The following is a 27,990-nucleotide window of genomic DNA, read 5'->3' as shown; positions in this document are numbered from 1 at the left end:
TAACCCCTGCGATCTTTTCTATAAAATGGATGATGACATATCTGAGACATGACTTTCCTTATATTATACAGGAAAGCTGGGTTATCAAATTTATTAAATTGATGTTTCCTGAATGTAAGTGCTCTGATATGACACCTCACTTCTTTCCAAAGGCATTCCAGTGTTTGCTAGCTTCATGGTTTCGACCCTTCATAAATTATTTGATGTACAATGTACTAAAACTCATGGGTAAGGAATTTATCATTTATTGGCTGGTCACAGTGGCTCACACCTGTAATCCTAGCACTCTGGGAGGCTGAGGTGGGCAGATCACTTGAGCCCAGGAGTTCCAGACTAGCTTGGGCAACATGGCAAAATCCCATCTAAAAAAAATACAAAAATTAGCTGGGTGTAGTGGCAGGTGCCTGTAGTCCCCACTACTCGGGAGGCTGAGGTGGGAGGATAACCTGAGCCTGGGAAGTCGAAGCTCTGGTGAGCCGTGATCATGCCACTGCATCCCAGCCTAAGTGACAGAGCGATAACCTGTCTCAAAAATGAATAAATAAATAAATAAATAATTTATCATTTATTGAATGATTTGAGTAACTTCTGAGTTTTCTTACATCAACCGAAGGCGAAATGATATCTGAGGGCTTTTTAAATGTGTGTTAGACTTACATGATTACACTCAATGAATTCTTTAATGCACAATATGACAAGGTACAGTAGTCCTCCCTTATCCATGGGGGATATGTTCCAAGATCCCTAGCGGATGCCTGAAACTGTGAATAGTACCGAACCCGATTGCTGTCAGAACCCATTTCTATTCACGCCTTCCACCCGCAAATTTAATGTCTTTTTCATCTTAGCACTTATGATGCACTGTGGCCATAACTTTTGCAGTTTGAGATGTGACAACAAAACTAGCACAAGTTTCTTTTTCCTTCTTCACAATTTCTTGGATAGAAGATTCATTCTTACTGTAAATCTTAACAACCTCAGCATACATTTTTTTTCTTTATTAAGTCAAGAACTTTAACCATTTCACTTTAAGGAAGCACTTTATAACTTATTTTTGGTGTATGCAAATTGCCAACATCACTACTCTTGCACTTTGGGGTCATTATACAATAAGGGTAGCTTTAATGCAAGCACTGCAATCCCATGACAGTCAATCTGACAACTGTGACAGCTAAGGGACTAGTGGGCGGGTAGCATATACAGCATGGATATAATACTGGACAAAAGGATGATTCAAGCCGGGTGCAGTGGCTCATGCCTGTAATCCCAGCACTTTGGGAGGCTGAGGCAGGCGGATCACTTGAGGTCAGGAGTTCAAGACCAGGCTGGCCAACATGGTGAAACCCTGTCTCTACTAAAAATACAAATTAGCTAGGTATGGTGGCATGTGCCTGTAATCCCAGCTATTGGGAGGTTGAGGCAGGAGAATCGGTTGAACCCAAGAGGCGGAGGTTGCAGTGAGCCAAGATTGTGCCACTGCACTCCAGTTTGGATGACAGAGCAAGACTCTGTCTCAAAAAAAAAAAAAAAAGATTCACTGATTTGCATCCTGAGCAGGAAAGAGCAGGACAGTGCAAAATTTCATCACACTACTCACAATAGCATGCAACTTATGCATTTATGTTCTGTGACATACAATTAGAGTTGATTTAACACTAAAAGATTTCCCACATTTATTACATTCACAAGGTTTCTCCTATATGAATTATCTGATGTTTAATGAGAGTTGACTTCCTACTGAAGGCTTTCTCACAGACACTGCATTTATAGGGTCTCTCTCCATATGAATTTTCTTATGTTTAATAAGTGGTGCCTTCTGGATAAAGGTTTTTCCACATTCACTGCATTCATAGGGCTTCTCCCCTGTGTGAGTTCTCTGGTGTGCTATGAGGGTTGACTTCTGGCTGAAGGCTTTTGCACATTCACAGCATTCATAAGGTTTCTCTCCAGTGTGAGTTCTTTGATGTACAACTAAGTTTGCTTTCTGGATAAACACTTTTCCACATTCAGTACATTTGTAGAGTTTCTCCCCAGTTTGACTTCTCTGACTTTTTCTAAGGGCTCGCTTTTGGTGGAGGGCTTTCTCTCGTTGATTAGGGTCAAAAAATCTCTCTGCAGGTTGAACTGTATGAAGATTATAATGGAGGCATACTTTCCAATATGCCTTACATCCATCATCTTTCTTTCTTACATAGCTTCTATTTTGACCAAGAAAGTTTAAATTATGTTTTGAATGCCTTTTCCCATGAATAACATTTAGGGAGTCTTTGTCTTACAGAATCAAATTCTGTGCTCAGATAAATGCTTTTTCTACATGTTCTGGATTCTTGACCACTTTCATCCTTCAGTGTTTCCTTGCCTATGAATGCAGCTTGCCAGGGAAGTTTGTCTTGGCTTTCCTTGTAGTGATCTATCTGCTCATCAACTTGCCAGACTTCTAGAAGAAAATGAATGAATCATCAAACTTGTTAAGTCTTTCCACTAGAATGTTATGGAATAACATTAATCCCTAAATGCCCAAGCAGTGAACTCCTATCAACATGACTTGAGCTGATGTGGATGGACCCTCCCCATGTCCCACCACCACCACCTCCCCTGAGTGCAAGTACAAAGAAATGCTGGCTCAAATTTAACAAAAATAATTTAATATGCAGCCAAGCTCAAACCAGAAAATAAATTTATTATGTGACAAAAATGAAGAAGAAATTTAAAGTGAGGGGGTGAACAGAAATTAAAGCTGTGTGGCTTTGCAGTTGGGGGACTAAGGCTCTAATCATGAGTGTGAAGTGAATTCTAGGCCACAGGGCACAAATGTGCAGAGAATTAGAATTGAGCTACCTGCTTAAAGCTGGGAGTCACAAAGGACATCTCTGTGTGTAAAATAGGAACTAGAAAGATGTCACCCACTGGCTAATGAAAATGTTAAGAAGAATCAGGGGTTACTTACAAGAAGTCAGAACCACAGTCCTGTACCACATGTAGGAGTGCATTCCAAATGGACATTTGAAGTATAATACAAAACCCCCGAAGTTGATAAATTCACCTATAAATTGTTCCTGCATTAGTGAAACCAGTGGGCCCCAGCAGTGGCAATCCAAATAGTTCTGCGGTGATGCTTTCATAGCTTAGGGTACACAGAATTTCCATGGAAAATAACTCTCACTGAAAAGGAGTTCACAGTAAAAAAAAATTACAAACTTCAAAAGGAAATGAACCACAATGAGTTGAAAACTTATGTCTACAGAAAAGCCTGCACGTGATGTTTATAGCAGCTTCATTCATAATGGCCCCAAACTGGAAGCAACCAAGATGTCCTTCAGTAGGTGAATGGATAAACAAAGTGATCCACAATGGAATATTATTCAGCAATAAAAAGAAATGGGCTATCAAGCCATGGACATGGAGGAAACTTAAATGCATATTGCTATTTGAAAGAAGCCAGTCTGAAAAGGCTACATACTATATGATTCCAACTATATGACATTCTAGAAAAGGCAAAACTATAGAGATAGTAAAAAGATCAGCACTTGCCAGGAGAGAGTGAAAAAGGGATGAAAAAGCAAAGCACAGGGGATTTTTAGGGCGGTAAGACTATTCTGTATGAAACAGTAATGGTGGATTTTTATGCATTTGACAAAACCCATAGAACTGAACAACACAAAGAGTGAACCTTAATGTAAGATGTGACTTTAGTTAATAATAATGTATTCAGTCACCAGTTGTAACACATGTACCATACTAATGCAAGATGTTACTATTAGGGGAAATTGGCGGGGTGGGGGTGGGTAGAGAGAGGTATAAGGAAACTCTCTGTAGAGAGATGTGTAAAGGGATGGAGATATACCATGAAAACCTAACCAAAAGAAAGCTGGAGAAATTACATTAATTTCAGACAATGACTTCAGAACAAGAAGGATTTTCTGGCACAAAGAGGGACATTACAAAATGATAAAACAGTCAATTCTTTGAGAAGAAATAACAATCCTAAAAGTGTATGTACCTAATAACAGCACTTCAAAATACATGAGGCAAAAATGGATACATCTGAAAGAGAAACAGACAAATCCACAATTATTGTTGGAGACTTCAACACTTTCTCTCAATAATTGATAGAACAAGTAGACAGAAAACCAGCAAGGATATAGATAATCTGAACAGCACCATCAACCAACTTCACCTAATTGACATTCAGAGAACACTGCATCCAACAACAGCAGAATATACATTCTTTTCAAGTGCATATGAAACATTCACCAAGATAGAACATATTCTGGGTCTTAAAACAAACTTGTACAAATTTATACGAAATCATATTATGTGCAATAAAAGTATTACAACAAAAATCAATGAGAAAGATACTTGGAAAACCCCAAATATTTGGAAATTTAAAGATATACTTACTTCTAAATAAGTCTTAAGGGGAATTTGAAACTATTTTGAATTAAATGAAAATGCAACATATCATAATTTGTGGGACACAGCAATTAGAGGGATATGTATAGCACTGAATGCATATATTAGAAATAAAGATCAAGCAGAAGAAAAGAAATAATAAGAGCAGAAATCAATGAAGTTGAAAACAGGAATGTTCTTCAAATGGTGAATGGCTAAACAAACTGTGGTACATCCATTTGGTGGAATATTAGTGACAAAAAGGAAGAAACTCTGGGTACTCACAACAGGATGAATCCAACTGAGAAGTATGCTGAGTGAAAACAACTAATCCCATAAAGTATCATACTGTATGACCGCATTTATGTAATATTCTTGAAATGACAAAATTATAGAAATGGAGAACAAATTAGTAGTTGCCAGGGCTTAAGAATGGGTGGGGTGGGAAGGAATGGGTATAGCTATACAAAGCAGTATGAGGGACCCTTGTAGTAATGGAAATTTTCTGTATCTTGACTTTCTCAATGTCAATATCCTTGTTGTGATTTGTAGTATAGTTTTTCAAGATGTCACCATTAGTGGAAACTGGGTAGAATACACGAGATTTGTCTGTATTATTTCCTACAAGGGCATGGGAATCTATTATTATCTCAATACAGAATGTTTAATTTTAAAAACAGTCAAATATTCCAAAGAGAAGAATGGTGAAGTAAAATAACAACAAAAAACCAAAAAGAAGTTTGGTTGGGGGGATGAACAGAAAATAAATTTAAAAAGGTACATGTAAATCCAATAATATCAATAATTACACAGGAAGTAATGGTCTAAAGGAGAAAAAACACCATCATAGGAATTGATCCATAAAAATAATTTATAACATCCATTCATAATAAAAAAAACTTTCAGAAAATCAGGATTAGAAGGAAATATCCTCAACCTTTATCAGGCCATTATGAAAAAACCTGCAAGTAAAATTATGCCTAATGGTAAGAGAGTAAATGCTTTTGTCCTAAGATCAGGATCAAGGCAAGTATGCTGCCCTCCCTACCCTAGTCAACATTATACTGAAGATCCTAGCCAGTAAGTACAATAAGGTAAGAAAAAGAAGTAAAGGCATCTAGACTGGGAAAAGAAATAAACTGTCCTTATTCATAACTACATGATTGTTTATGTAGAAAATACCAAACCATCTATAAAAGAGCTACTAGCACTAATATATGAGCTTATTAGAAAGGTTCCAGGATACAAAGCCAATATGGAAAGATCAATTACACTTCTATAAACTAGCAATGAGCAATAGGAAAATGAAATACAAAACAACTAGGTACATACACACACCCCATTTATATTACCTTGTAAGAACATAAAACACAGGGGTAAATTAAACAAAATATGTGCAAGACCTATCCATTCAAAACTATCAAATATTACTGAAATAAAATTTAAAAGAACTGAAATAGACGGATATACCATATTCATGATTTAGAAGGCTCAATATTGCACATCAATTATCCACAGATTCCATGCAATGTCAAAACCCCCTGCAGGCTTTTTTGCAAAAATTGACAAGCTGAGTCTAAAATTTCTAGGAAAATACCAAGGACCTAGACTAGCTAAAACATTACAAAAAGGAAGAACAAAGTAAGAGGACTCATATTACTTGATTTAAACACATAATATAAGGCTACAGCAATTAAGACATGTGGTACAGGTTGTGTATCATTTATGCAAAATGCTTGGAACGAGAAGTGTTTTGGATTTCAGATTTTGTTGATTTCCAGAATGTCTACATTATATATTTACTGGTTCAGCAGCCTAACCTGAAAACATGAAATCTGAAAAGCTTCAATGAGCATTTCCTTTGGATGCCATGTCGGTGCTCAAGAAGTTTTGGATTTTGGAGAATTTAGGATTTTGGATTTCTGGATTAGGGATACTCAACCTGTATTGGTGTACAGAGTGACACATATGTTCAAATACTTTTCAAAAAGGATGCCAAAGTAAGTTAATTAAGAAAGAACAGTCTAGAATAGACTGAATATTTGATAGTAACTTATCTTTCTTACTTAACCTCTCTTCTGCTCTGGTTAATCTGCTATTAAGTCTATATATTAAATTCTTTTTTTGTTGTTGCTTTTTAAATTTTGTGTTTCTTTTTTATATATATTAAATTCTTAATTTTCAATTTTCATTAGATTATTTTATATATCCTAGTTCCCCAGTGAAATTCTTACTATTAACATTTTTTTTTTGAGACAGAGTCTTGCTGTGTGGCCCAGGCTGGAGTGCTGGAGCACTGGAGTACAGCAGTGTGGTCTCGGCTCACTGCAACCTCTGCCTCCTAGGTTCAAGCGATTCTTGTGCCTCAGCCTCCCAAGTAGCTAGGACTACAGGTGCGCATCACCATGCCCAGCTAATTTTTTAGTATAGACGGGGTCTCACTATGTTGCCCTGGCTGGTCTTGATCTCCTGGGCTCAAGGGATCCTCCTGCCTCAGCCTCCCAAAGTGCTGGGATTATAGGTGTGAGGCACCACACTTGGCATCATTTTAAAGTAGATGTCAAATAATAAATGGATCACTTGTTGATCTGAGAAAAAGAAAGAATATTCTTTTCAAAAATATTACTGGAACAATTGGAAATGCAATGTAAAAATAATATAAAAATATGTTGACCCTTACCTCACATCAGATACAAAAATTAAGTCATTAACAGTCACAGACTTATAAATATAAGAACTAAAATTATGAATCTCCTGGAAGAAAATATACAGAAAAAATCTCTGTTACCCGGGGTTAGTGAGAGATTTGCTAAAGAGGACACAAAAAGCATGAACCATAAAAGAAAAATTTAATAAATTGGACTTTATAAAAACAGAAACATTTGTTTTTCAAAAGATACTGTTATGAACAAAACAAGCCACAGCCTAGGAGTAAATACTTGTAAAACACATAGCTGGTCAAGATTTATATCCATAATATATAAAGAACTCTCACAATTTAATAACAAACAATGGCAAAAGATTACAGTAGACACTTCACCACAGAACATATACAGATGGCAAATAAGCACATGAAAACATGCTCAACATCACTGATCATTACAGAAATGCAAATTTAAATCACAATGAGATCCCCCTATATACCTACTAGAAAGGTGTGTTGTTGGTGGGAAAACAAAATAGTACAGCCACACTAGAAAACAGTTTGGCAATATCTTATTATTATTATTATTATTTTTGAGAGACAGAGTCTTACTCTGTCACCCAGGCTGGAGTAGAGTGGCGTGATCTCGGCTCACTGCAATCTCCACCTGCTGGGTTCAAGCGATTCTCCTGCCTCAGCTTCCCAAGTAGCTGGGATTACAGGCGTGCACCACTACACCCAGCTAATTTTTGTATTTTTAGTAGAGACGGGGTTTTACTATATGCTGGCCAGGCTGGTCTCAAATTCCTGACCTCAAGTAATCCGCTCGCCTTGGCCTCCCAAAGTGCTGGGATTACCAGCGTGAGGCACCACACCCGGCCCAATGTCTTATAAAGTTAAACATATGCTTACCGTATGGCCAAGCAATCTCACTCCAGATATTTACCCAAGAGATATGAAAACACAGATCCATAGAAATGCCTGTACAAGAATGTTCGCCAGCTTCATTCATAATAACCAAAAAACCCCAGGGACAATTCAAATGTGCATTAACTGGTCCATCGACAGACAAACTGGAACACTACTCAGCTATCAAAAGGAACAAACTGATACATGCCACAACATGGATGAACCTAAAATGCATTAAGGTAAGTGAAAGAAGCCAGCCACATGATATTCTAGAAAGAACCAAACTAGAAGGAAAAGAGGTCAAGCCTGGGATGAGGAGAGAGACTGAATTATAAAAGGAAACATGGAGTTTTTTGCGGGGGATGAAAATGTCCAATGCTTTGATTGTAGTAGTAGTTACACAGCTATATATTTGTCAAAACTATACAACTATACACCTAAGAAAGATAAATTTCATGGTGTGTACATTATACCTTAATCAATTTCATTTGAAAAAATAAAAGGAATGCAGTCACATCAACCTAAATATATAATGACCACACATAAAAACACATATAGAAAATTATGTTCAAACATTAACATGTATGGCCAAAGATCATATGGTGCCATAAGGGCATTTTGTTTTATTAAAATACTTCATGAGCGCTAATGATAAAGTACTAACAAATATGGAACTCTAATTAATGATATGCCTGTGGAGGGACTTAGGGGTTAAGGGTACTGATCTCTGTAACTTCCTTTGAAATGCACTATAAGAAAATAAATCGAATTGATGGAAGGACAGAGGAATTGGCAGATGGACAGGGGATAAATATAGCAAAGCCTGGGGTAGGCCTTTTATAGTTATTATAAATCTAGGTGGAGGTATTATATGGGTGTTCAACCTACAATTCTTTTACTTGTTTTATACAAAAATTTTCATAATAAAATGTCGGGGGAGAAGCTAGATAAAGAACAGCAAAGTAAACTGAAAGTAAGTAGGAAAAAGGAAATAAAAGGAGAAATCAATAAAACAGAAAAACGGTAGAGAAAATTAACAAAGCTAAAACTTCTAAGAAAAGATCAACAAACTTGAAATAAACTTCAGTTTGTAGTACTACATGAGACTGGACAGTTTTCATTACTATAATGAGGCTACTCTTGAAAGTAACAGTTCCTAGAAGATTTTTATTATCTCAGAATGACCAGTGAACTTATGGGACCAACCAGAGGTTTCATCCAGGAGACAGAGGGAAAAATATAGTTCCTGAAATAGATTTAAATATGGAGAAATAGGGCAGAAATTCAAGTTGCTTTCTGCTGTTTTCTGCTTCCAACCCTGGGAGTTTGGAGAGCTGTCTAGGAGTGAGTCCATATGCTCCTGTCTTCCCATCCCATCCCGCTCGCATGCTCATTGCTGTCTCCTATTTCCTTGCAATTCCTCTCAGCAGATATTTCAAGTAGTGGATCTTAACCAAAGATGGGCATCAGAACCCTCTGGAGTGTCACTCAAAATGCACATAACCAGGCCTACCACAGGCTTTCTGAAACAATTTCTAGAGTGGGGGCCTACTCATGAGTATTCTGACAGATCCACAGGTAACTACGTAATACATCTCTGGTTAACAACCACTACATTAAATTAAAAAAACTGTTTTATGGATAATAACAATAATAAAAATAGTGATATCATTTGTTGAGTGTTTCCTTTATCCCAGGCACCCTTTTAGGTGCTTTACATGGATCAACTCATTAATTTCTGAAAATCATTCAGTTTTATCATTAGCCCCATTCTACAACAGGTAGAGAGGCCAACCAATGTGTACACAGTGATAGCTAGTGAGGGAAGTGGCCAGAATTCCAGCCCAGGCTATGTGACTCCACAGTCCATGCTCTTAGCCACTTGTATGTGGATGAATAACAAAGCTCCTTCCTCTGCCCAGGTCCAAAACAATCAGTGCAATATTTATTGAATGTCTTCCACCAGTCCCACACTGGAACAAGTCAGAACAAGATGTAGGCTCTTATGTCTAGGGGTTGTGTTTGAGCTAAAGAAATGAGCCACTGGCACTTAGCTAGATTTTTTAAAAGTTACCATATGAAATGCATAGCTATATTATTGAAAGTTACAAATGTAACCAATAAAGGAACTAAAAATAAGCATATAACAAACTTGTGAAGAGCTGGGGAGTGGAGGGCCAAAGTGTGAGGGAAATCCTTACTTTTCATAGAGGGAAGATAAAACTGAAAACCCGCAAAATGCAGATATAAAGGTATTCCCTAAACCTATGGAGGTGCTCACCAGAACCAAAAAGAGAAATCTTTAGAAGAAGCTGCCCTTGGGAGGTGTGATTGGGAATGCACCTAAGATTACTTTTTAGCCTATACTGTTCTGCACTCTTAGACTGAATACATAAATGTCTGTATTTTAATATAATATAGTTGTTCTTAGGGAATTGGGACTCAGGAGGGTAGACTGTGCCTGAATTTGCTTTTCCTCCCTTCTGGGATAGCACTGAAATGAGAACAAGACACACAGTCATTACAATTCCAGGCATCACTGGAAGAAAGCAAGCATACCATCAGCACACCAGAAATCCTGATGAATCTCTAAGCAGCAGATAGGGAATTACACTGAGCAACAAAGAGGTTATCATCACCCAAAACATTCCTGGGGGAAGCTACAGCGTGGTGGGAGCCACAAATGCCAGAACAGGGAGGATCTCAGAGAGTAGGTGTGTGTGCTGAGGAGTGGGTTCTGGAGGAAGCCATATGAGGAGTCACCTGTAGGTCCTTGGGGCCAGCACCTGACTACAGCTGATGCTCTGAAATTAATCTCTAATGAGCAGTGCTTCTCAAGCTTTACTGTGCCTATGGGGTCCCTGGGGAGCTTGTTGAAATGCACATTCTCTTTCAGAAAATCTAGAGTGGGGCCTCAGATTCTGATTTTCTACTTAGTGCCCCAACAATGCCCAGGCAGGGATCACCCTCTGAAGAGTAATAGCATTCTAAACAGGCTTCTTTGCCATGGGCCAGTGAAGGGGGTACTATGAAGGGGAGAGAAAGAGTAGACCAGTGTATCTGAAGAGTTTCTGGATCCTTGTAGGTAGCCCACAGGAAAAATAGACAAGGAAAAAGCAGTTCTATGCAGGACTAAAATACAGTTCACTGAAGTATTCCACCCTGGGAGTAATGTCCTCTCAAGTGTGTTTTTTTTTTTTTTTTTGAATAAGTAAAGAGATAATAACAAAAACAAGAGTTGAGTAGGAAGGATGTATTGAAAAATGGAGGAATCTGATAACAAGTAGTATGAAGTCAGAGTTGTAAGAGTCTGAGAAGAAATAAGTAGAGAAAACAGAAAATGGTGTGAGGTTTACAGTGTTAACCACAAAGTGAAAGCAGGCAAGAACGTGGTGGGTACCTGGCTGGGTAAAGGTCACTGGCAAAGCTTTGGTGTCCATACTGACTCAAAACAAACAAGCAAACAAACAAACAAACAAAAAACAAACAAACAAAAAACCAGGTATGATAATCTACCTTAGGCTAAAAAAAAAAAAAAGTCCAAATTTCAGCCTGAAAGGGCCCACAGTATGCCCAATAAAGAGGAAATGTTGACATCTATTAATACATCTACTATGGTGAAAATACAAAAGGCCAAGAAGGTGGGAGAATAAGTCTTAAAAGCTTTCAGAAAGGTGGTGGGAGAGGAATGAGAAGGGGCTTGGCACTTCTCACTAACAAGCCAGGAGGTTGGAAGGTAGAAATGGGATCTCAGAACAAGAGTGGCCACAATCTATGTGAATGCCAAGCAAAGAACACAGAGACTGTAACCGGCGGCCAGGCAGAAGCCTCATTTGGACATGACAACAGTTCCGCTCATCAGAGCCTAGGCATGTCCACAAGTCCGAGGCTCTGAGAAGGGCTCCTGAGCACATCCCAGAGGCCAAGATCTCACCAACGAACCTGGTCTCCTTTCCCCGGCCTGACTCACCTGGCCTGTCCTCACCTGCACAGGTCCGTAGCGGGGTCCCTCCATCTGCCATCCAGGACTCTTCACCTGGTCCCAACCTGAAGATCACATCTGGCTTCGCAACTAGATACCCTGTTCAGGGGAAATGACATAGGACTTCATTATTAATGCTGAGGAATTCCAGAACCTAGGCCCACCCCTGCAGGCCTCGGTGATGGCCCATGCACACAGCTATCTGCCCCTCAGTACAGAACATTCACATAGCAAGCAAGGGCACCAATATGCTCTCCAGTGTCCAAAGGGGACTACGAATACTACACAGTGGGCAGTAACCCAAACTCACTGAGGGTGGTAACCCACACTCATTGTTCCTAGGCCCCAGAGCTTGGAGCAGCTGAGAAAGAAACACAGTACTGGAGGCATTCTGCATCAGCCTGCGGCATGGTCCCTCACCCACGGACACCAGGTGGCTGTAGTTCTCCAGCATGACATCCCTGTAGAGGTTCTTCTGGGCAGAGTCCAGTTGCTGCCACTCCTCCAGGGTGAAGTCCACAAACACGTCCTTGAAGGTCAATGATTCCTGTAACAGCACATTCCTCTTTAGCACCCCAGGACCAGCCTGGGGCACTGGGACATGGCACCTCACACACACGGAGGGCTTACTCTGCGCCCTCTAGGAGAAACTTGACAGATGAAGAGCGTGAGGTGCACAGAGCCTAAGTAACTAGCCCAGGTCACACAGCCAGGAATGAGGAGAGTCGAATCCACGCAGTCTGGTTCCCACACCCACAATGGCCTTTCTTTTTTTTTTGAGACCAAGTCTCGCTCTGTCGCCCAGGCTGGAGTGCAGTGGCGTAATCTCGGCCATTGCTACCTCCGCCTCCCGGGTTCAAGCGATTCTCCTGCCTCAGTCTCCCGAGTAGCTGGGACTACAGGAGCCTGCCACCACGCCCGGCTAATTTTTGTATTGTTAGTACAGACGGAGTTTCACCATATTGGCCAGGCTGGTCTCGAACTCCTGACCTTGTGATCTGCCCGCCTTAGCCTCCCAAAGTGCTGGGATTACAGGCGTGAGCCATCGCGCCCGGCCTGGCCTTTCTCATGTAATTGTTCTTATGCCAGTCACTAGTCAGTTTGGCATAGTATATTACATAGAGTATCTATGTGACTAAAATCATTTTGAACTTTATAGGAGAAACAGATAGGGTATGAGAAATATTTTACCCTGGAAATTCATTCATTCAACACATGTTTACTGAATAGAGGCCGGGCTGGTAAGTCCTGTGAAGTAAAGATTGATACAAAACCACACCTCTTGAACTCAAGGAGCTTCACTTTAGTGGAGGGAGAAAAGCGACACTTAAGACACTCATAGATGAAACAGAGGCAGGGAGGAAGCCTGCCTCACAGGGACAGTGACAGATGTAGGAAGGGGTCCGGGTGGTCCACAAAGGAGGAAGTCAATCCTGCTTGGGGCTGACAGAGCAGGCTTCACAGGGGACACAGAGCTACAACAAACAGTTCTAAACATAGCTAATCAATCATGAAACAAAGAACACGAAGCCAGAGGTCTGTGGCCTGGGCAGCTGACTGAAGCAAAAGGGGAAAGGTCTGTGCTTGGCCTTATCACCACCAAACAAGAACTCACTTCTACAAGCGCCCCATTTCCTCGCAAAGACTAATAACCGGCCTGTTTCTGCTCCAGATCCTATCCTGTCACGCCGACACTTGGTGGCCTTCAATTCAAGCCACTCGCTGCACCCATAAGGCCCAAATCGGCCACAGTGGCACCAGTTTACCCAGCTGTGCAGAAGGAGAGGGGACAGGAAAGCCAGTGTGCCAGAGGGCGGGGACAGGCAGGTTTCTCCAGCAGGAGGGCTTCTCAGAGCAATCCAGGAGCTGTTAGCCCAATCTGCCCCTCCCTCGTGATAGCTCCGGTGCTGGGGAACAAAACCACACTGCTGAGTGCTAGGATGATGTTGCTTGGAAGCCCTAACCTGTTCCATAGACCAGTATCTCTTGTAATGGTCCCAGTGGCATGGCTTCCAGGGTCCCAGAAAAGATGTGCCCAGTTACATATCACTGAGTGACAATGTGCTCAGAAAACCCCAATCCATGGCTTCCTACCAGCCAGTCATAGTTTACTCAGTCCTCCAGTCCAGAGGCAGTTTGTTTACCAATCCAGAGTCATTTTTATCTGGAGTAATGTCACCTGGTTTGATATTGTGAAATATATATTTGGTTTTTGTCCTGTCTCCTGGCAAAAAGCTCCTGCGACCCTTGAAATAGCCTCTGAAGTGATCAAAGTGTCTTTTATATGCTAATGAGATGACTGTTAGCTGGCTGCCCCTAGGTAGCTTCTGGATGGAAGCTGGTCACCAGAAAACCAGACAGGATTAGAGGGTTGGGAATTTCATCTCCATCCTCAAAACTCCTGGGAGGGGAGAGAAGATGAAGGTTGAGTTGATCACCAAGGGCCAATGATGATCATGCCTCTGTGATGAAGCCTCCATAAAAACCCCACTGTGGCTGGGTGTGGTGGCTGGCTCCTGTGATCCCAGCACTAAGGGTGGCTGAGAAGGGAGGATCACTTGAGGCCAGGAGGTTGGGCCTGCAGTGAGCCAAGATTGCACCACTGTTCTCCAGCCTGGGGGACAGAGCAAGACCTTGTTTCTCAAAAACAACAATAACAACAACAACCAAAGGGCTGGGTGGGTTCAGACAGCTTCCACACAGCTGAACACTTGGTGGTTCCCGGATGGTAGTGAGTCCAGAGAGGGCATGAAAGGTCCGTGGACCTTCCCACATCCCTTGCCCTATGCATCTCTTCCATCTGGCGGTTCATCTGTATCCTCTGTAATATCCACCCTCCTGCCCCCAGCTTTTTTTTGGAGACTGAGTTTCGCTCTTGTTGCCCAGGCTGGAGTGCAATGATGCGATCTTGGCTCACTGCAACCTCTACCTCCCAGGTTCAAGCGATTCTTCTGCCTCAGCCTCCTGAGTAGCTAGGATTATAGGCATGCGCCACCACACCTGGCTAACTTTGTATTTTTAGTAGAGACGGGGTTTCTCCATGTTGGTCAGGCTGGTCTCAAACTCCCAACCTCAGGTGATCCGCCCGCCTTGGCCTCCCAAAGTGCTGGGATTAATGAGCCACCGCGCTTGGCCTGTAATATCCTTTATAACAAATAGAGGAAACGCAGGGAAACTGAAACTCACTCTAGCAAATTAATCAATCTTCAGGAGGGGTTCATGGGAACCCCCAATTTGTGGCCCATCAGTCAGATGTATAGGTGACACCGTACTTGTGACTAGCATCTCAAGTCGGGGCAGTCTTGTGGGACTAAGCCTCAACCTGTGGGAGCTCACACTAACTCCAGGCAGACGGTGTCAGAATGGAATTGACTTCACAGCACACCCAGCTGGTGTCCAGGGAAAACTGCTTGGTATGTGAGGGAACAGCCTGGGGCCTGGGATTACATATGGTGTCAGAAGTGTTGTGTCAAGTGAGAGTAGACAGTAGGAAAAACTTGGGTTTCCTTCCTTATCTCTCAGACCCAGTAAAACAGCCATCATTCCATTATCAGGCTTCCAGTAACACAGAGCTAAACATGACAATGATAATGAGAGTTAATAACCACTAACAGATCCTAGAAGTACAGTGTCAGAGGTTACTTCATAATAAAAGTATCTTAAATCTCTGCAGAAAAGATGTCATTAGGAAAATCTGGCTAGGCATTTATGGAGGGAAGAAACTCCATAAAAGCAAATTACTCATCTTACTCTGAGCCCCCAAGTAAATTACAGATGGATTAGAGATTTAAATGTGTACAAAATAACCATAAAAATGATAGATAAAAGTTTTGATAGTTTTGTAGTGACTGATAGCCTTTCTAAGCAATCCCCAAATTCAGAAAATACATAGCTACAGAGTGATAAACTTGACTACCTAGACATTAGAAATTTCTTTTTTTTTTCTTTTTTTTTTTTTTTGAGACAGAGTCTCACTCTGTTGCCCAGGCTGGAGTGCCGTGGCACTATCTTGGCTCACTGCAACCTCTGCCCCCCAGGTTCAAGCAATTCTCCTGCTTCAGCCTCCTGAGTAGGTGGGATTACAGGCATGCGCCACCATGCCTGGCTAATTTTTTGTATTTTTAGTAGAGACAGGGTTTCACCATGTTGGCCAGGCTGGTCTTGAACTCCTGACCTCAGGTGATCCACCCACCTCGGCCTCCCAAAGTGCTGGGATTACAGGTGTGAGTCACCATGCCCGGCTGCTCCTACTATGCTCTTCTGAACTTTGATTTTTTTCACTTAGACAAAAGTATCCCAGACATTCTTACATATGAGTCAATTTTTATCATGACAGTTCCAGAGTATGGATGTGGCAATTTATTTAACCACTCTGTAGTCCTCCTCGTCCATGTGAAGTTTATTTACCAATCAGGGGTCATTTTTATCATAAGCAATGCCACCTGGTAGTATAGCTGTCATTCTACCATTATTGGATTCTCAGGAACATGGGACACTTAGGGCTTTCTCCTTCTACTTTTCACTAGTATGAATAGAACTGCTTTGGAAATCTTTGTGGACATATAAATATTTCACTAGGATGGAGTCCTATCAATGCAACTGCTGATTAAAATAAGAAAAAGATCTTTAATAAGTACAGCCAAATTACCTCTCAACCAGCCAGTACTCTCATCCACAGTGGCTCTTATCTATCTTTTCAAAGTTTACCATTCTTACAGATAAATGACAGCAGGTATGTGAGTTTTAGTGAGGATTATAATCTCTTTGTAAGTTTCTAGGCCACTAATATTTCTGTTACTATGAGTCTTCATTCTGTTGGGTTGTCTTGTCTTATTGATATATTAAAGGTCTAGGGTAAAATTCTAGAAAGGGCATTACTGTGTTAAGGGTATTTGCAATGTAAATGTTGATATATATAAACCAACTGTTCCACCACAAAATGCTGTATATAGTTTATAACTTCTTTGGTGTTTTTTCTACATACTTGACTGTACTAACTATTATCAACCTTTTTAATGTTTAAGAATATGAAGTATGATACATGGTATACTATTCTACATACATTTCATACTCTTTCAGCTATATATTAGGTGTGATCTTCAATGATTTGTTACAATTTTAGTGTATAAAAGAAGGTAGCTCATTGTTATGTATAGTTCAAATATTTTTCTCACTTTGATATGGATGTGTTTGATAATTTTTAAGATTTTCATTGTGCTTAGAAATTTCTAATGTCGGGGCCAGGTGCGGTGGCTTATGCCTGTAATCCCAGCACTTTGAAAGGCCAAGGTGGGTGGATCACTTGAGGTCAGGAGTTTGACACCAGACTGGCCAACATGGTGAAACCTCATCTCTACTAAAAACACAAAAATTAGCTGGGCGTGGTGGCGGGCACCTGTAATCCCAGCTACTTGGGAGGCTGAGAGGGAGAATCGCTTGAACCCGGGAAGTAGAGGTTGTGGTGAGCCGACTGTGCCACTGCACTCCAGCCTGGGTGACAGAGCGAAACTCCATCTCAAAAAACAAACAAACAAACAAACAACAAAAACCCCAAAACAGAAAAGCATAGTAGGAGCATATTTTCATTAAAAACAACCCATGCAAAATGTTGTGGTTTTGTATATATATTAAAAAAAAAAAAAAACTCTGAAAGGCAAACAGTTGAAGGGCTGAGACTGGTTTCATTTGTTGGAATGCAACAGAAAGGGAGGAATGAAAATCAGCCCTGTTTTCCTGGCTTGAAAACTGGGGAAAGTAAAGATCTTTTCAAATGGCATCACACTTTTTTCTCATAAATTGCTTGCCTTATCTTTTTGACTATATGTCCACCACATTTTTTGTCTTCTTTCATCCTTTTTCATTTTCTATATATGAATCCTTTGCATATCATATGCATTGCATGTATTTTCTCTCAGCCTCAAATATGTCTTTTGACTCTACGGGTTTTAACATTTTAATACAGTTTAATCTGACAATCTTTCTCGTTATGGTTTCTAGGTTTCCCATCTTCATTAAAAATGTTTCTTCTGATTTCCCAACGTGCTGAAGTGGGTGGCATGGCAGAGAAGGATGACACTGGAGTTTGGCAAGGAGGTAGCTTTTGGAATTATCCGCTTTATCAGTACTTACAGGATCTGGGACACACAGACTTTGAAATATGTTCTTTGTCACCAAAAACAGAAAAATGCACCATGGAGGGACAACAAAAGCTTCCTACAAGAGTCCTACCAAAATACCTGGGATACAGTAATCACTCAATGAACATAAACTCCACTTACTGGCATGCTCAGGGAATGGGTTATTAAGCAACGCATTCTGTTAAAAGCGGCTAAAACCACCAAAAGTTGGTTTTTTTCTCAGCGCAGTAAGAAAGATGACTTACTTCACAAGTTGGATATTGGATTCCGACTCAACTCATTACATACCATTCTGCAACAGGAAGTCTTGTTTCAAGAGGATGTGGAGCTCACTGAGCTACTTGATTCCAGTATCCTGTAAACAGGGCAACCTCAACAACAGGAAAGTGGACACCTTCCAACACTTTGCTCCCTGGCAACCCCTAATATTTGGGATGTCTCAATGCTATTTGCCTTCATTAGTTTGCTTGTTATGCTTCCCGCTTGGTGGACGTTATCTTCCTGGCTGGTATGGGGAGTGATTCTATTTGTTTATTCGGTCATAAGAGCTTTGAGAGTATGAAGGACAGCTAAACTACAAGTGACCTGAAAAAAATACAATGTTCACTTGGAAGATATGGCAGCAAATAGCTGAGCTTTTACTAACCTTGTAAGAAAAGCTTTACATCTCATTCAAGAAAGTGAAGTGATTTCCAGAGGATTTATACTTTTGCTTGACAGGGTCAGTGCTTTATCCCATTTAATAAATGAGATAATTTATTAAATGATTAATAATAAATTATTAAATTTATAATAAATTATAATTTACATATTTATAAATTATATAATTTAATAATACATTATTAAATTATTAAATGATAAATAATTATTTATCCCATTTAATAAAGCTGGACGGCATCCCACTCAGTACCTCATCAGTCTCTGGAAAGCTGTCTACAGAACTTCCAAGTAGCAAGGCTATCTATCCTACAGATGCTGAAAAACTACCCCCTGAACTCTGAAAGTGACAATGCAACCAGCTATATCTGTGTCATGCCTTTTAAGGAGCTGGGCCTTGGACTTAGTGAAGAGTAGATTTCAGAAGAGGAAGCACCTAACTTTACAGATGACTTCAGCCTGCCTACATTGAAGGTTTTGTTCCAACTCTGGGTGGCAGAGTTCAGAATTCTTCAGATGGCTAGCCTTATTACTCTCTACAGCCAATTCACCTCCTGGGCCCTTACTTACTTCAGCACTTTTGCATCATCATATCTTATCTGATTTGACTCAAGGTCTACGTCATGCTTACTATGCCTGTTTGGAAGAGCTTAAGAGCAACTCTGAATTCTATCAGTACTTTGAAACTCAGCACTAGTCAGTACCAGTGTTTATCCAAAACTCAACAGAAGTCAAAAGAATTGAATAACATTCACACAGCAGTGTGCAACTTGCAGCTCCATGTGAAAGCATTACTGAATAAGGTAATAATTCTCAAAGATAAATTTGAAAAGCTTTTTTGTATTAAAGAAACACAAGAACAGTGTCAGAGGCTTATCAAATCCTAGAACAGAAATTAAAGTTGATTCAGCCCCATGTTTAAACAAGCAACAATTGCTGGGAAGAGGCCATTTCTCAGGTGGACAAACTGCTATGAAGAAATACAGATTTAAAAAAGGCAAGCCTGAGGTAGTGTGTGAAAACCCACACTGTACAGTGGTAACTTTGATGCAGCCTACTCTACACATTGCAGACAAAGATCCACTCCCTGAGGAGGATGAATAGGACTTAGAAGCTTATGTAGATGATACAGATATTGACAGTGATTGCAGAAAGGATGATTTTTATTACTTGTCTCAAGAAGACAAAGAAAGACAGAAGCACGAGCATGAAGAATCCAAGAGGGTGCTCTAAGAATTAAAATCTGTGCTGGGATTTAAAGCTTCAGAGGCAGAAAGGCAGAAGTGGTTATAACTTCTACTTAGTGATCATGCTGTGTTGAACTCCTTGTCTCCTGTAAACCCAGTGGAACCCACAAGTAATTCAGAACCATCAATGAATTCAGATACAGGAAAAGTCAGTAAAAATGATACTGAAGAGGAAGATAGTAAACACTCCACAAGTGACAATGAAATAAGTAGGACTGAGTATTTATGTGAAGACTCTCTAGAGCAGGGGTGTCCAATCTTTTGGCTTCCCTGGGCCATACTGGAAGAAGAACTGTCTTGGGCCACACATAAAATACACTAACACTAATGACAGCTGATAAGCTAAAAAAAAAAAAAAAAAAAAAAAAAAAAACTACAACAAAATGTCATAATGTTTTTTGTTGTTGTTTTTGTTTTTTTGAGACAGAGTCTCGCTCTGTCGCCCAGGCTGGAGTGCAGTGGCACGATCTCAGCTCACTGCAACCTCTGCCTCCTGGGTTCAAGCAATTCTCCTGCCTCAGCCTCCCGAGTAGCTGGGATTACAGGCACGCACCACCACGCCCAGCTGATTTTTGTATTTTTAGTACAGACAGGGTTTCACCATGTTGGTCAGGCTGGTCTCAAACTCCTGACCTTGTGATCCGCCTGCCTCGGCCTCCCAAAGTGCTGGGATTACAGGCATGAGCCCAAAAATCTCATAATGTTTTAAGAAAGTTTACGAATTGTGTTGGGCTTCATTCAAAGCTATCCTGGGCTGCATGTGGCCCGGGGCCATGGGTTGGACAAGCTTGATCTAGAGGGTAAAAATAAAGACAATTCTGCAAATGAAGTCTTCCTCCAAGGAGCAGAAGACAGAATGTGTTACCAATGTGAGGGCGAAGATGAATCTCAAGCAGATGGAGGCGTTCTGGTCACTACCCCTCCATCTCCCAGGGAGTCCTTACAGACTTCCATTCAGCAGAAGCTGGCACGGCTACAGCTGTCACTAAATTTTACCTTCACTGATGGCCTTGCTGTAGAAGTGGCTGCTACATCTCTCTCCTTTGCCACCATGCAGGAAGAGAATTTTTGTGATGAGGAGGAAGAACAAATGAGGTAGAAGAAAAGTAAGAACCAAGATTCACATGAAGTGATTTTAGGTTGTTTCTTTTGTGAAAGTGTTTAGCTTCAAGACTAGAGAGGGAATATGAGTGTACATCTACTATATATAAAGTTATGATGTACATTTACAGGAATAACCCTGGTTTGAGTAACTGATCTGAAATTAGTAGTTCCCTGTAAATGGCAGATCTTTCAGGAAAAAAAGAGAAAGGTAAGGGCTCTATTGAATAAACTGTGGTTTTACTTGTGGTATAACTGATCTTGGAAATAAGTATTTTTAATAAGAAATGAATGATCATTTCTTGCCAGAATTTGCTACCATAAGGTGATATGGATAATTGTGTTACAAGAACATTAACATTTAGTATGACTTTTTTACTGTATTCTTGCAGTTAATAACTGCAGCTATTATGTTAATAACAAGTTGTTTACATTTTATTTTTGTTTATACTAGTCTTAAAGATCCGGGTTCTAAATAAAAAAAATTAATTCATACAATTGATACATGCTGGGGCTTGGAACTAAGAAGTAGTTTCAAAAGTACTTGGGTTATGGCATTTCTTATGTTTCCTTATTCATGTGGTTACTTAGTAGTTAATTTTAAGATGTCCCAATGATCATTAAAAGAAAAACATTGTACCATTTAAAAAAAAAAGTGCACTAAGCAAGGTTATACCAATATCCTCTTAAATTTTCACCTAATTTTTCAAATATATATTTAGGTATTTGATCAATCTGGAATTCACTTTTATATGATGTAGAAGAGTTTCACTTTCTTTCCATCCAGATGGAGACTCAATGGTGCCACCATCATTCAGTAACCACTTTTTCCACATAACTGAAATGTCGTTTTTATAATCTCAACTCACAGAATCCTATTTAAGCAATACAAGAACTCTAGAAGCCACAAAATATTGTAAAATTAGACATTAAAAACACGTTAAGTGTCCACTCCCCAAGATGTATAAGACAAATCAAAGCAAATAATAAACTATGAAAAATATTGACAACATATATGACAGAGATCTCATTTGCTTAAGTTAACCCAAGGAGCTAACATCCAGCAATCAAAGTAATTCCACACCCAAGAGAAAAGGGGGCAAATGACTAGAATAAATATTTGAAAGAAAAAAGTACACATGGTGGTTAAAAATGAAAAAAGACACTCAAATCAAGAAAAACAAACTAAAATGCACGACTCTTTTCTCCCTCACAATGGCAAAAATCATAGCGGATAATACACTGTGATTTCCCATTTATAGGAAAAGGCATTATAATGTTGCCAGCAATGCAAATCAGTACATCCTATTTGGAAGGCAATTGACAGTTTTGAATCAAAATTCAAGATGCATAAACTTTGACCTAGAAACTTCCTATCTAGAAAGTTATCCTATAAATGTTCTCACATGCACACAATGGGAATCTACTATACACTGCTATGTTGTTTATGGTAGCAAAAGACTAGGAATATCCTAAATATCTATTACTAGGAGAAAGGTAAATAAATGGTGGTATTGCCATCAAATGAAATATCGAGCAGCCATTTTTGTAAGCGGGGTAGGCCACTGGTTTTAAACACTGGATAATTTTATTCCTCAGGGAATATTTGACAATGACAAGAGATATTTTGGTTGCCAAAACTGGAGGAGGGAGCACTATTGGCATCTAGTAGAGAGAGCCCAGGGATGCTGTTACATATACAATGCACAGGAAAGCAACCCATGACAAATAATGACCTCAACCAAAATGTCAATATTGCCACACTAAGAAACCCTGGTGTAGAGTTAATACAAGTGAAAAGTTCGTTAAAAAAAAAAAAAGGACCAGAAAGACCAGGATGTACTTTAACTTATTAAAGAGAGAAAGAGAAAGAGAGAGAGAGAGCACATGCAGGAGAGAACGAGTGATTGTGCGTAGGCAGAGAAAGAGATTCATGAGTTCAAGACCAGCCTGGGCAACATGGCAAAACTCCATCTCTACAAAAAATACAAAAATTGGCTGGGCATGGTGGCATGTGCCTGTAGTCCCAGCAACTTGGGAGGCTGAGGTGGGAGGATTGTTGAGTCTGGGAGGCAGAGGTTGCAGTGAGCTGAAATTGTGCCACCGCACTTCAGCCTGGGGGACAGAGCTAGACCCTGCATCAAAAAACAAAAACCACAAAAAACTTTTTTTGGTTGAACAAAGCTTTTGTTTGAATTTTTTTACCATGTGCATCCATTGCTTTTGAAATGCCCAATGCAATTTGTTAATGTTCTATTCAGAGTATTTTTAATATTTTGACATTTATATTCTTAAGGGAAACTGGTCTATAATTTTCTTTTTTGTAGTATCTTCCTCAAATTTCAGGTTAAGTGGCTTCACAAAATGAACTGGGTGCCTTTTCATCTTTAATAGCCTGGAAAATTGGAAGACAGAAATTATCTGGTCTTTACATTTAGTGAAAGGAGTAATTATGAAGGATTTCAGAGGGCAAATTTAAGTTTCAGTATCTTTTAGTCAAAACCCGACTTCCAGGTATAACCTCCATAAACACTGGTACTACAGAGCAAGTAGATACAGAGAAAGTTGTTCATGAGGCACTGTTTACAACAGTAAAAAGAAATTAAAAGCTTAAATATCCATAAATAAAGTTACATGATATTAATACATCCATACTATGAAATAGAAATTAAAACAATCTTTATATATCGACAAGGAACACCACCCAGAAAGTAATCAGGTGCAAAAGGCAACATGGATATGGGAGTATGATGCCATTTGTGTAAAAGCATGAAAACAATACGTATGTATATGTTTTTAGTTCATTAAATTGACATAAATGCATCTACCCCACATTTAACCCAACTGTTAACAGTGGGCATCTCTGACGAGGAACATGGTACTCGGGGGAGAAGGAATAGAATCCTTTGGGCTACTAGCTTTTTCTACGCACATCAAAACATTATGCACAAACTTATTATCATAAATATGAATGATGAAAAAGACCAAGTGATCTAGAAGTGAAGAAAGAGGAAAGAGCAAGATGAATCTATGTATGTAAACAATCTTCTGTGAGAAGGAAATGAAGAGAAGATGAGGTACAGTTCTCAGAAGAACAAGTAGAGAGCATGGTGGCTCACACCTGTAATCCCAGCACTTTGGAGGCCAAGGTTGGGGGATCACTTGAGGTCAGGAGTTCAAAACCAGCCTGGCCAACATGGTGAAGTCCTGTCTCTACTAAAAATACAAACATTAGCCAGGCGTGGTGGTGGGCACCTGTAATCTCAGCTACTTGGAAGGCTGAGGCAGGAGAATCGCTTGAACCCGGAAGGTGGAGGTTGCAGTGATCTGAGATTGCACCACTGCACTCCAGCCTGGGTGATACAGTGAGACTCTGTCTCAAAAAAAAAAAAAAAAAAAGAGAAAGAAAAAAGAAAAAGAAAAAGAAAAAACAAGAAGTAGAGAGAGGACTCATTGTTTTTCCTCTCTCCTGGTGAGGGGGAGGATCAGAGAAACCAGAGGTTGAGAACAAGTTGAATAGAAAACAGCCAGAGAAGAGGGGATAATTGGTATTTTCAAGTCTACTATATAGATTCCAAACCTTGCCTCAATTTCAATGGAAACAAAGTATGGGTAAATTAGGAACTCACCTGGGACATGGCCATCCTGTTCTGCTCTGGACAAAGGATGGAGATCTATAAAGGCAAAATTAGGAGAGTACACTCGGTAGGTACAGCCATTAGACCATCATTACCATCCCAATAATAATTACCCTTGTACCCTAGGGAGAGTGATCTAAAAACATGACCTGGTAGCTCCAGCCTGTTTCCATGAAACTCTACTAAGATCATGTAGGTTTTGCACATGAAATTTTGTTTCCCTTACTAGACAGATGTATGGCTTATGTCTAAAGATATCTACTTTAGAAATCAGTAACAATTAACATCTCCTTTATCTTAAGAGTTCTATTCTTAGACATTTGTCATAATGAAACAATCCTAAATGTGGAAAAGCTGAAAGAATGTTAACTGTAGTCACTTCTACCATTAAAATATTAATATGTGGAAGCGGCCGGGTGCAGTGGCTCATGCTTATAATCCCAGCACTTTGGGAGGCTGATGTGGGCAGATCACTGGAGCCCAGGAGTTTGAGACCAGCCTGGGCAACATGGCGAAACCCCATCTCTACAAAAATTAGCCAGGCATGGTAGCACATACCTGTAGTCCCTGCTATTCCGAAGGCTGGGTGGAACGATCACTTGAGCCCAGGAAGTGGAGGTTGCAGTGAGCCAAGATGGCACCACTGCACTCCAGCCTGGGTGACAGAGGGAATCCCTGTCTAAACAAAAAACAAATAAACAAACAAAAAAAATGGAAGCAACTAAATATCCAGCAAAGAGGACACAGTTAAAAAATATGACACATGCAAAAGCAGGTATACTGAACAGCTTTTCAAAATACTATGGAATTTGTTTTTAGTTCCTAATGTGTTTAAAAGCAGGTTCCAAGAAAGCAAGCGCAGTGTGATCTCATTTTTGATAATCAATATGCACATATATGATGTCTCAGAGGATTTATTAAAATGCTGATATTGGTTACTTCTGAGTGGTGATTTCAATTTTCTTCTTTTATTTGCATTTTCTCAATTTTTGACAAAGAATATCACTAGTAAAACAAAAACTAAAAATTATTAAAAATCACCTCTTATCAAACCGAGCCCTAGAGGTGAAAAGACCCTCTGCAAGTGTGTATAAGTAGGATCTCTTGATGTGGTTTGGAGGAAGGAGCCCAACAAGGGCTCAGAGGGCCACAGTGGAGGAGAGGTGTGGGGCTGGGTGGGTTCTGTGAGGGGCTGAAAACCACTGTGCCTGCTCCCCTGCATCTGCCTCTTTAACTGGCCACCTACCCTGCTCCCACCCCACCACTTCCTCCTTTCTCACAATTTGCATTTTGATTACCAGCCTCCTCCTTCTTTGGTAGTTTTTCAAATAAAGTTCCAGCAAGGAGCTTCTGTGCAGAGTAACCATTGCATACTGCAGCAATCATTGTGACAGTATCAGGACAACAGGGTTCAGCTTGGTGTAGCTTAGCAGGTCATGTCCCCTGGCCCACTTTCATTAAGCATTGAAATAAGGCAGCAGAGATGGATGACAGCGTACCTACAGACTACTTGGAAATTCTATAAACTAAAAATATATTTTCTGCACTTTGGTCAGGATGAAGGGACACTCAGCATTTCCCCTGGAAGCAGGTGCCTGGTTGATGGTGTGGGGCTGACTCAAATTCAGAAATAGCCAATGGCAAGAGACGGGAACACAGGGGTGCACAAATAGGTGTGCTAGGAGAGGCCAATCCTCTGTGGCTGGCTGTGATCCTTCCCAGCCTCATCCCGCCTTTGCAGGTACTACAGCAGGGCACCTGCCCCATGGGGGGACATCTATGCCTCCATCCACCTGTGACTTTCACCTGTCCCTCCTCCAGCAGGAATCAAACTGCACTGTCACACGGTCCTCCATGGCACCTGGAAGTTGAGCCAGCTTTGCTCTGTCTCAGCTGAAGTGAGGGACAAAGGCCACTACGGGTCCAGCTCTTCTAGGACCTGCTGTCCCGTGAGCCTCCTTTCTCTGCTCTGAGGATCTAGGTCTGGGCTCTTGCTGAGGCTTCTCCTCCAACTCGCCTCAGCTCAGCGTACTTCTCTTGTGTCCAAGGCGGCAGGACCAAGGGATTCAGAGACAAACACGCCCCAGTTGGGGCCATCACTATAGCAACAGATCTCTGCCTGTGACCCAGGGAACTCACCTCCTTCTGAGGCCTCAGCCTAAGTCTTCTGAGACTAAGTGAGGAAGCCGGGGCACAGATAAACTGGAGTCTGGAGTCGGTGAGCAGTGGTCTCAGGTCTGCACTCTGACCCTGGAAACACAGTGACCACGGGAGATTCAATTAGCAACACCTATGCTCCCTTCCATGCAGTGAAGTTGAGTGAAACCCAAAGGTTTTTACCCAGCAGAAGAGGGACAACCCCTCATTCTAGCTTTAAGAGTTAACATTCATGCACAGCTCAATTATCCTCAGTGAGCGAAACCCTGCCTTCCTGAGTCCGGGCTTTGGAACCAACTGATCGACTGCTGTGCCACTTTTATTCACTGAAGAAACGAGTGCCTTCCATGAGCCCGTTTTCCGTGCTGGAAATACATCAGTGAACAAAATCTCAAAGTCCCAGCTCCTGCAGAGTTTCTAGTCTAGCAGGGGAGACACACAGGAAACAATAAACATGATAAACAAAGCACAGGAAAAGAAAAAGAAAAAGGATTCCTCGGGTTTGCTACCTACGTGACTTTGGACAGGTTGTCAAGCCACACTGAGCCATTTTCTCTCTATAGCACGAAAATAATCATCGTAACACCTCACAGGGCTCCTGTGAAGATTAATGTGAAACATTTGCAAGGTTGCCTGGCATTTTTAGGCGCTCAGGAAACAGGCGCCGAGTGACTCAATCAATCAGTCACTCGCTGGCCCCGAACCTCGCCCCCAGCACTCACGCCCACAGGCCTGCGGGTCTCAGGGAACCGGACCCTGGTCCTGGCTCGGAGGGTCCTGAGAGCAAGGGGTCTGTCTCAGGCGGGGAAGTGGCCTGGAGTATGGGCTTTTGAGCTGGGCTGTAGAGCCACCTGTCACCTACAAAGGCGTTCACCCATGGCCCCATGACCCCACGACCCCGTCAACCCCCGCCCCCATCAAAACCATCACCACCTCCGCGTCCCTCTTACTTCACCGCCAAGAGCCTGAAACCTCAGAGGCCGATGACAACAGCCAGTGTGAACTAGCGACCGCCCTCCCGGGTCAGCGGAGCACTTCCGCTTCCCACCGCCCCCTGGGAACGCGGGATGCGGTCGGAGTGTGTCGCAGCGCCGCGCACGCGCAGTAGCACGGGAGTGGGTGCGCC

At 41.0% G+C, this 27,990-nt stretch overlaps 1 protein-coding gene and 1 pseudogene across 12 annotated transcripts; one reads left to right on the top strand and one right to left on the bottom strand.

The window, feature by feature from the left end:
- Window positions 1–546: 546 nt before the first annotated feature.
- KRBOX4 (KRAB box domain containing 4) lies at window positions 547–27,933 on the bottom strand. Of its 12 annotated transcripts, XR_008497011.2 has the most exons (8): window positions 27,815–27,933; window positions 26,847–26,957; window positions 24,699–24,743; window positions 12,348–12,474; window positions 11,916–12,026; window positions 4,001–4,044; window positions 3,044–3,162; window positions 2,423–2,437 (listed from the first exon to the last, which is right to left on the bottom strand). XR_008497011.2 is itself a non-coding variant. In XM_054471016.2 (7 exons), the coding sequence occupies exons 3-6, from the start codon at window positions 24,711–24,713 to the stop codon at window positions 4,001–4,003; spliced, it is 297 nt and encodes a 98-aa protein (XP_054326991.1). In that variant the 5' UTR covers window positions 24,714–24,743; window positions 26,847–26,957; window positions 27,815–27,933; the 3' UTR covers window positions 547–3,162. The 12 variants fall into 12 exon arrangements, 11 of the variants coding, with proteins under 11 accessions (XP_054326991.1, XP_054326993.1, XP_054326987.1 ...); XM_054471016.2 differs by having other exon boundaries at window positions 547–3,162; XM_054471018.2 differs by having other exon boundaries at window positions 547–3,162; window positions 11,931–12,026.
- Window positions 18,301–21,133, top strand: LOC129025396 (vezatin-like; annotated as a pseudogene).
- Window positions 27,934–27,990: the final 57 nt, after the last annotated feature.

The sequence above is a fragment of the Pongo pygmaeus genome, chromosome X, assembly GCF_028885625.2.
Source record: "Pongo pygmaeus isolate AG05252 chromosome X, NHGRI_mPonPyg2-v2.0_pri, whole genome shotgun sequence".
NCBI lineage: Eukaryota > Metazoa > Chordata > Mammalia > Primates > Hominidae > Pongo > Pongo pygmaeus.
The sequence above is the reverse complement of the archived record's forward strand: the minus strand, read 5'-3'. Positions and strand labels throughout refer to the sequence as shown.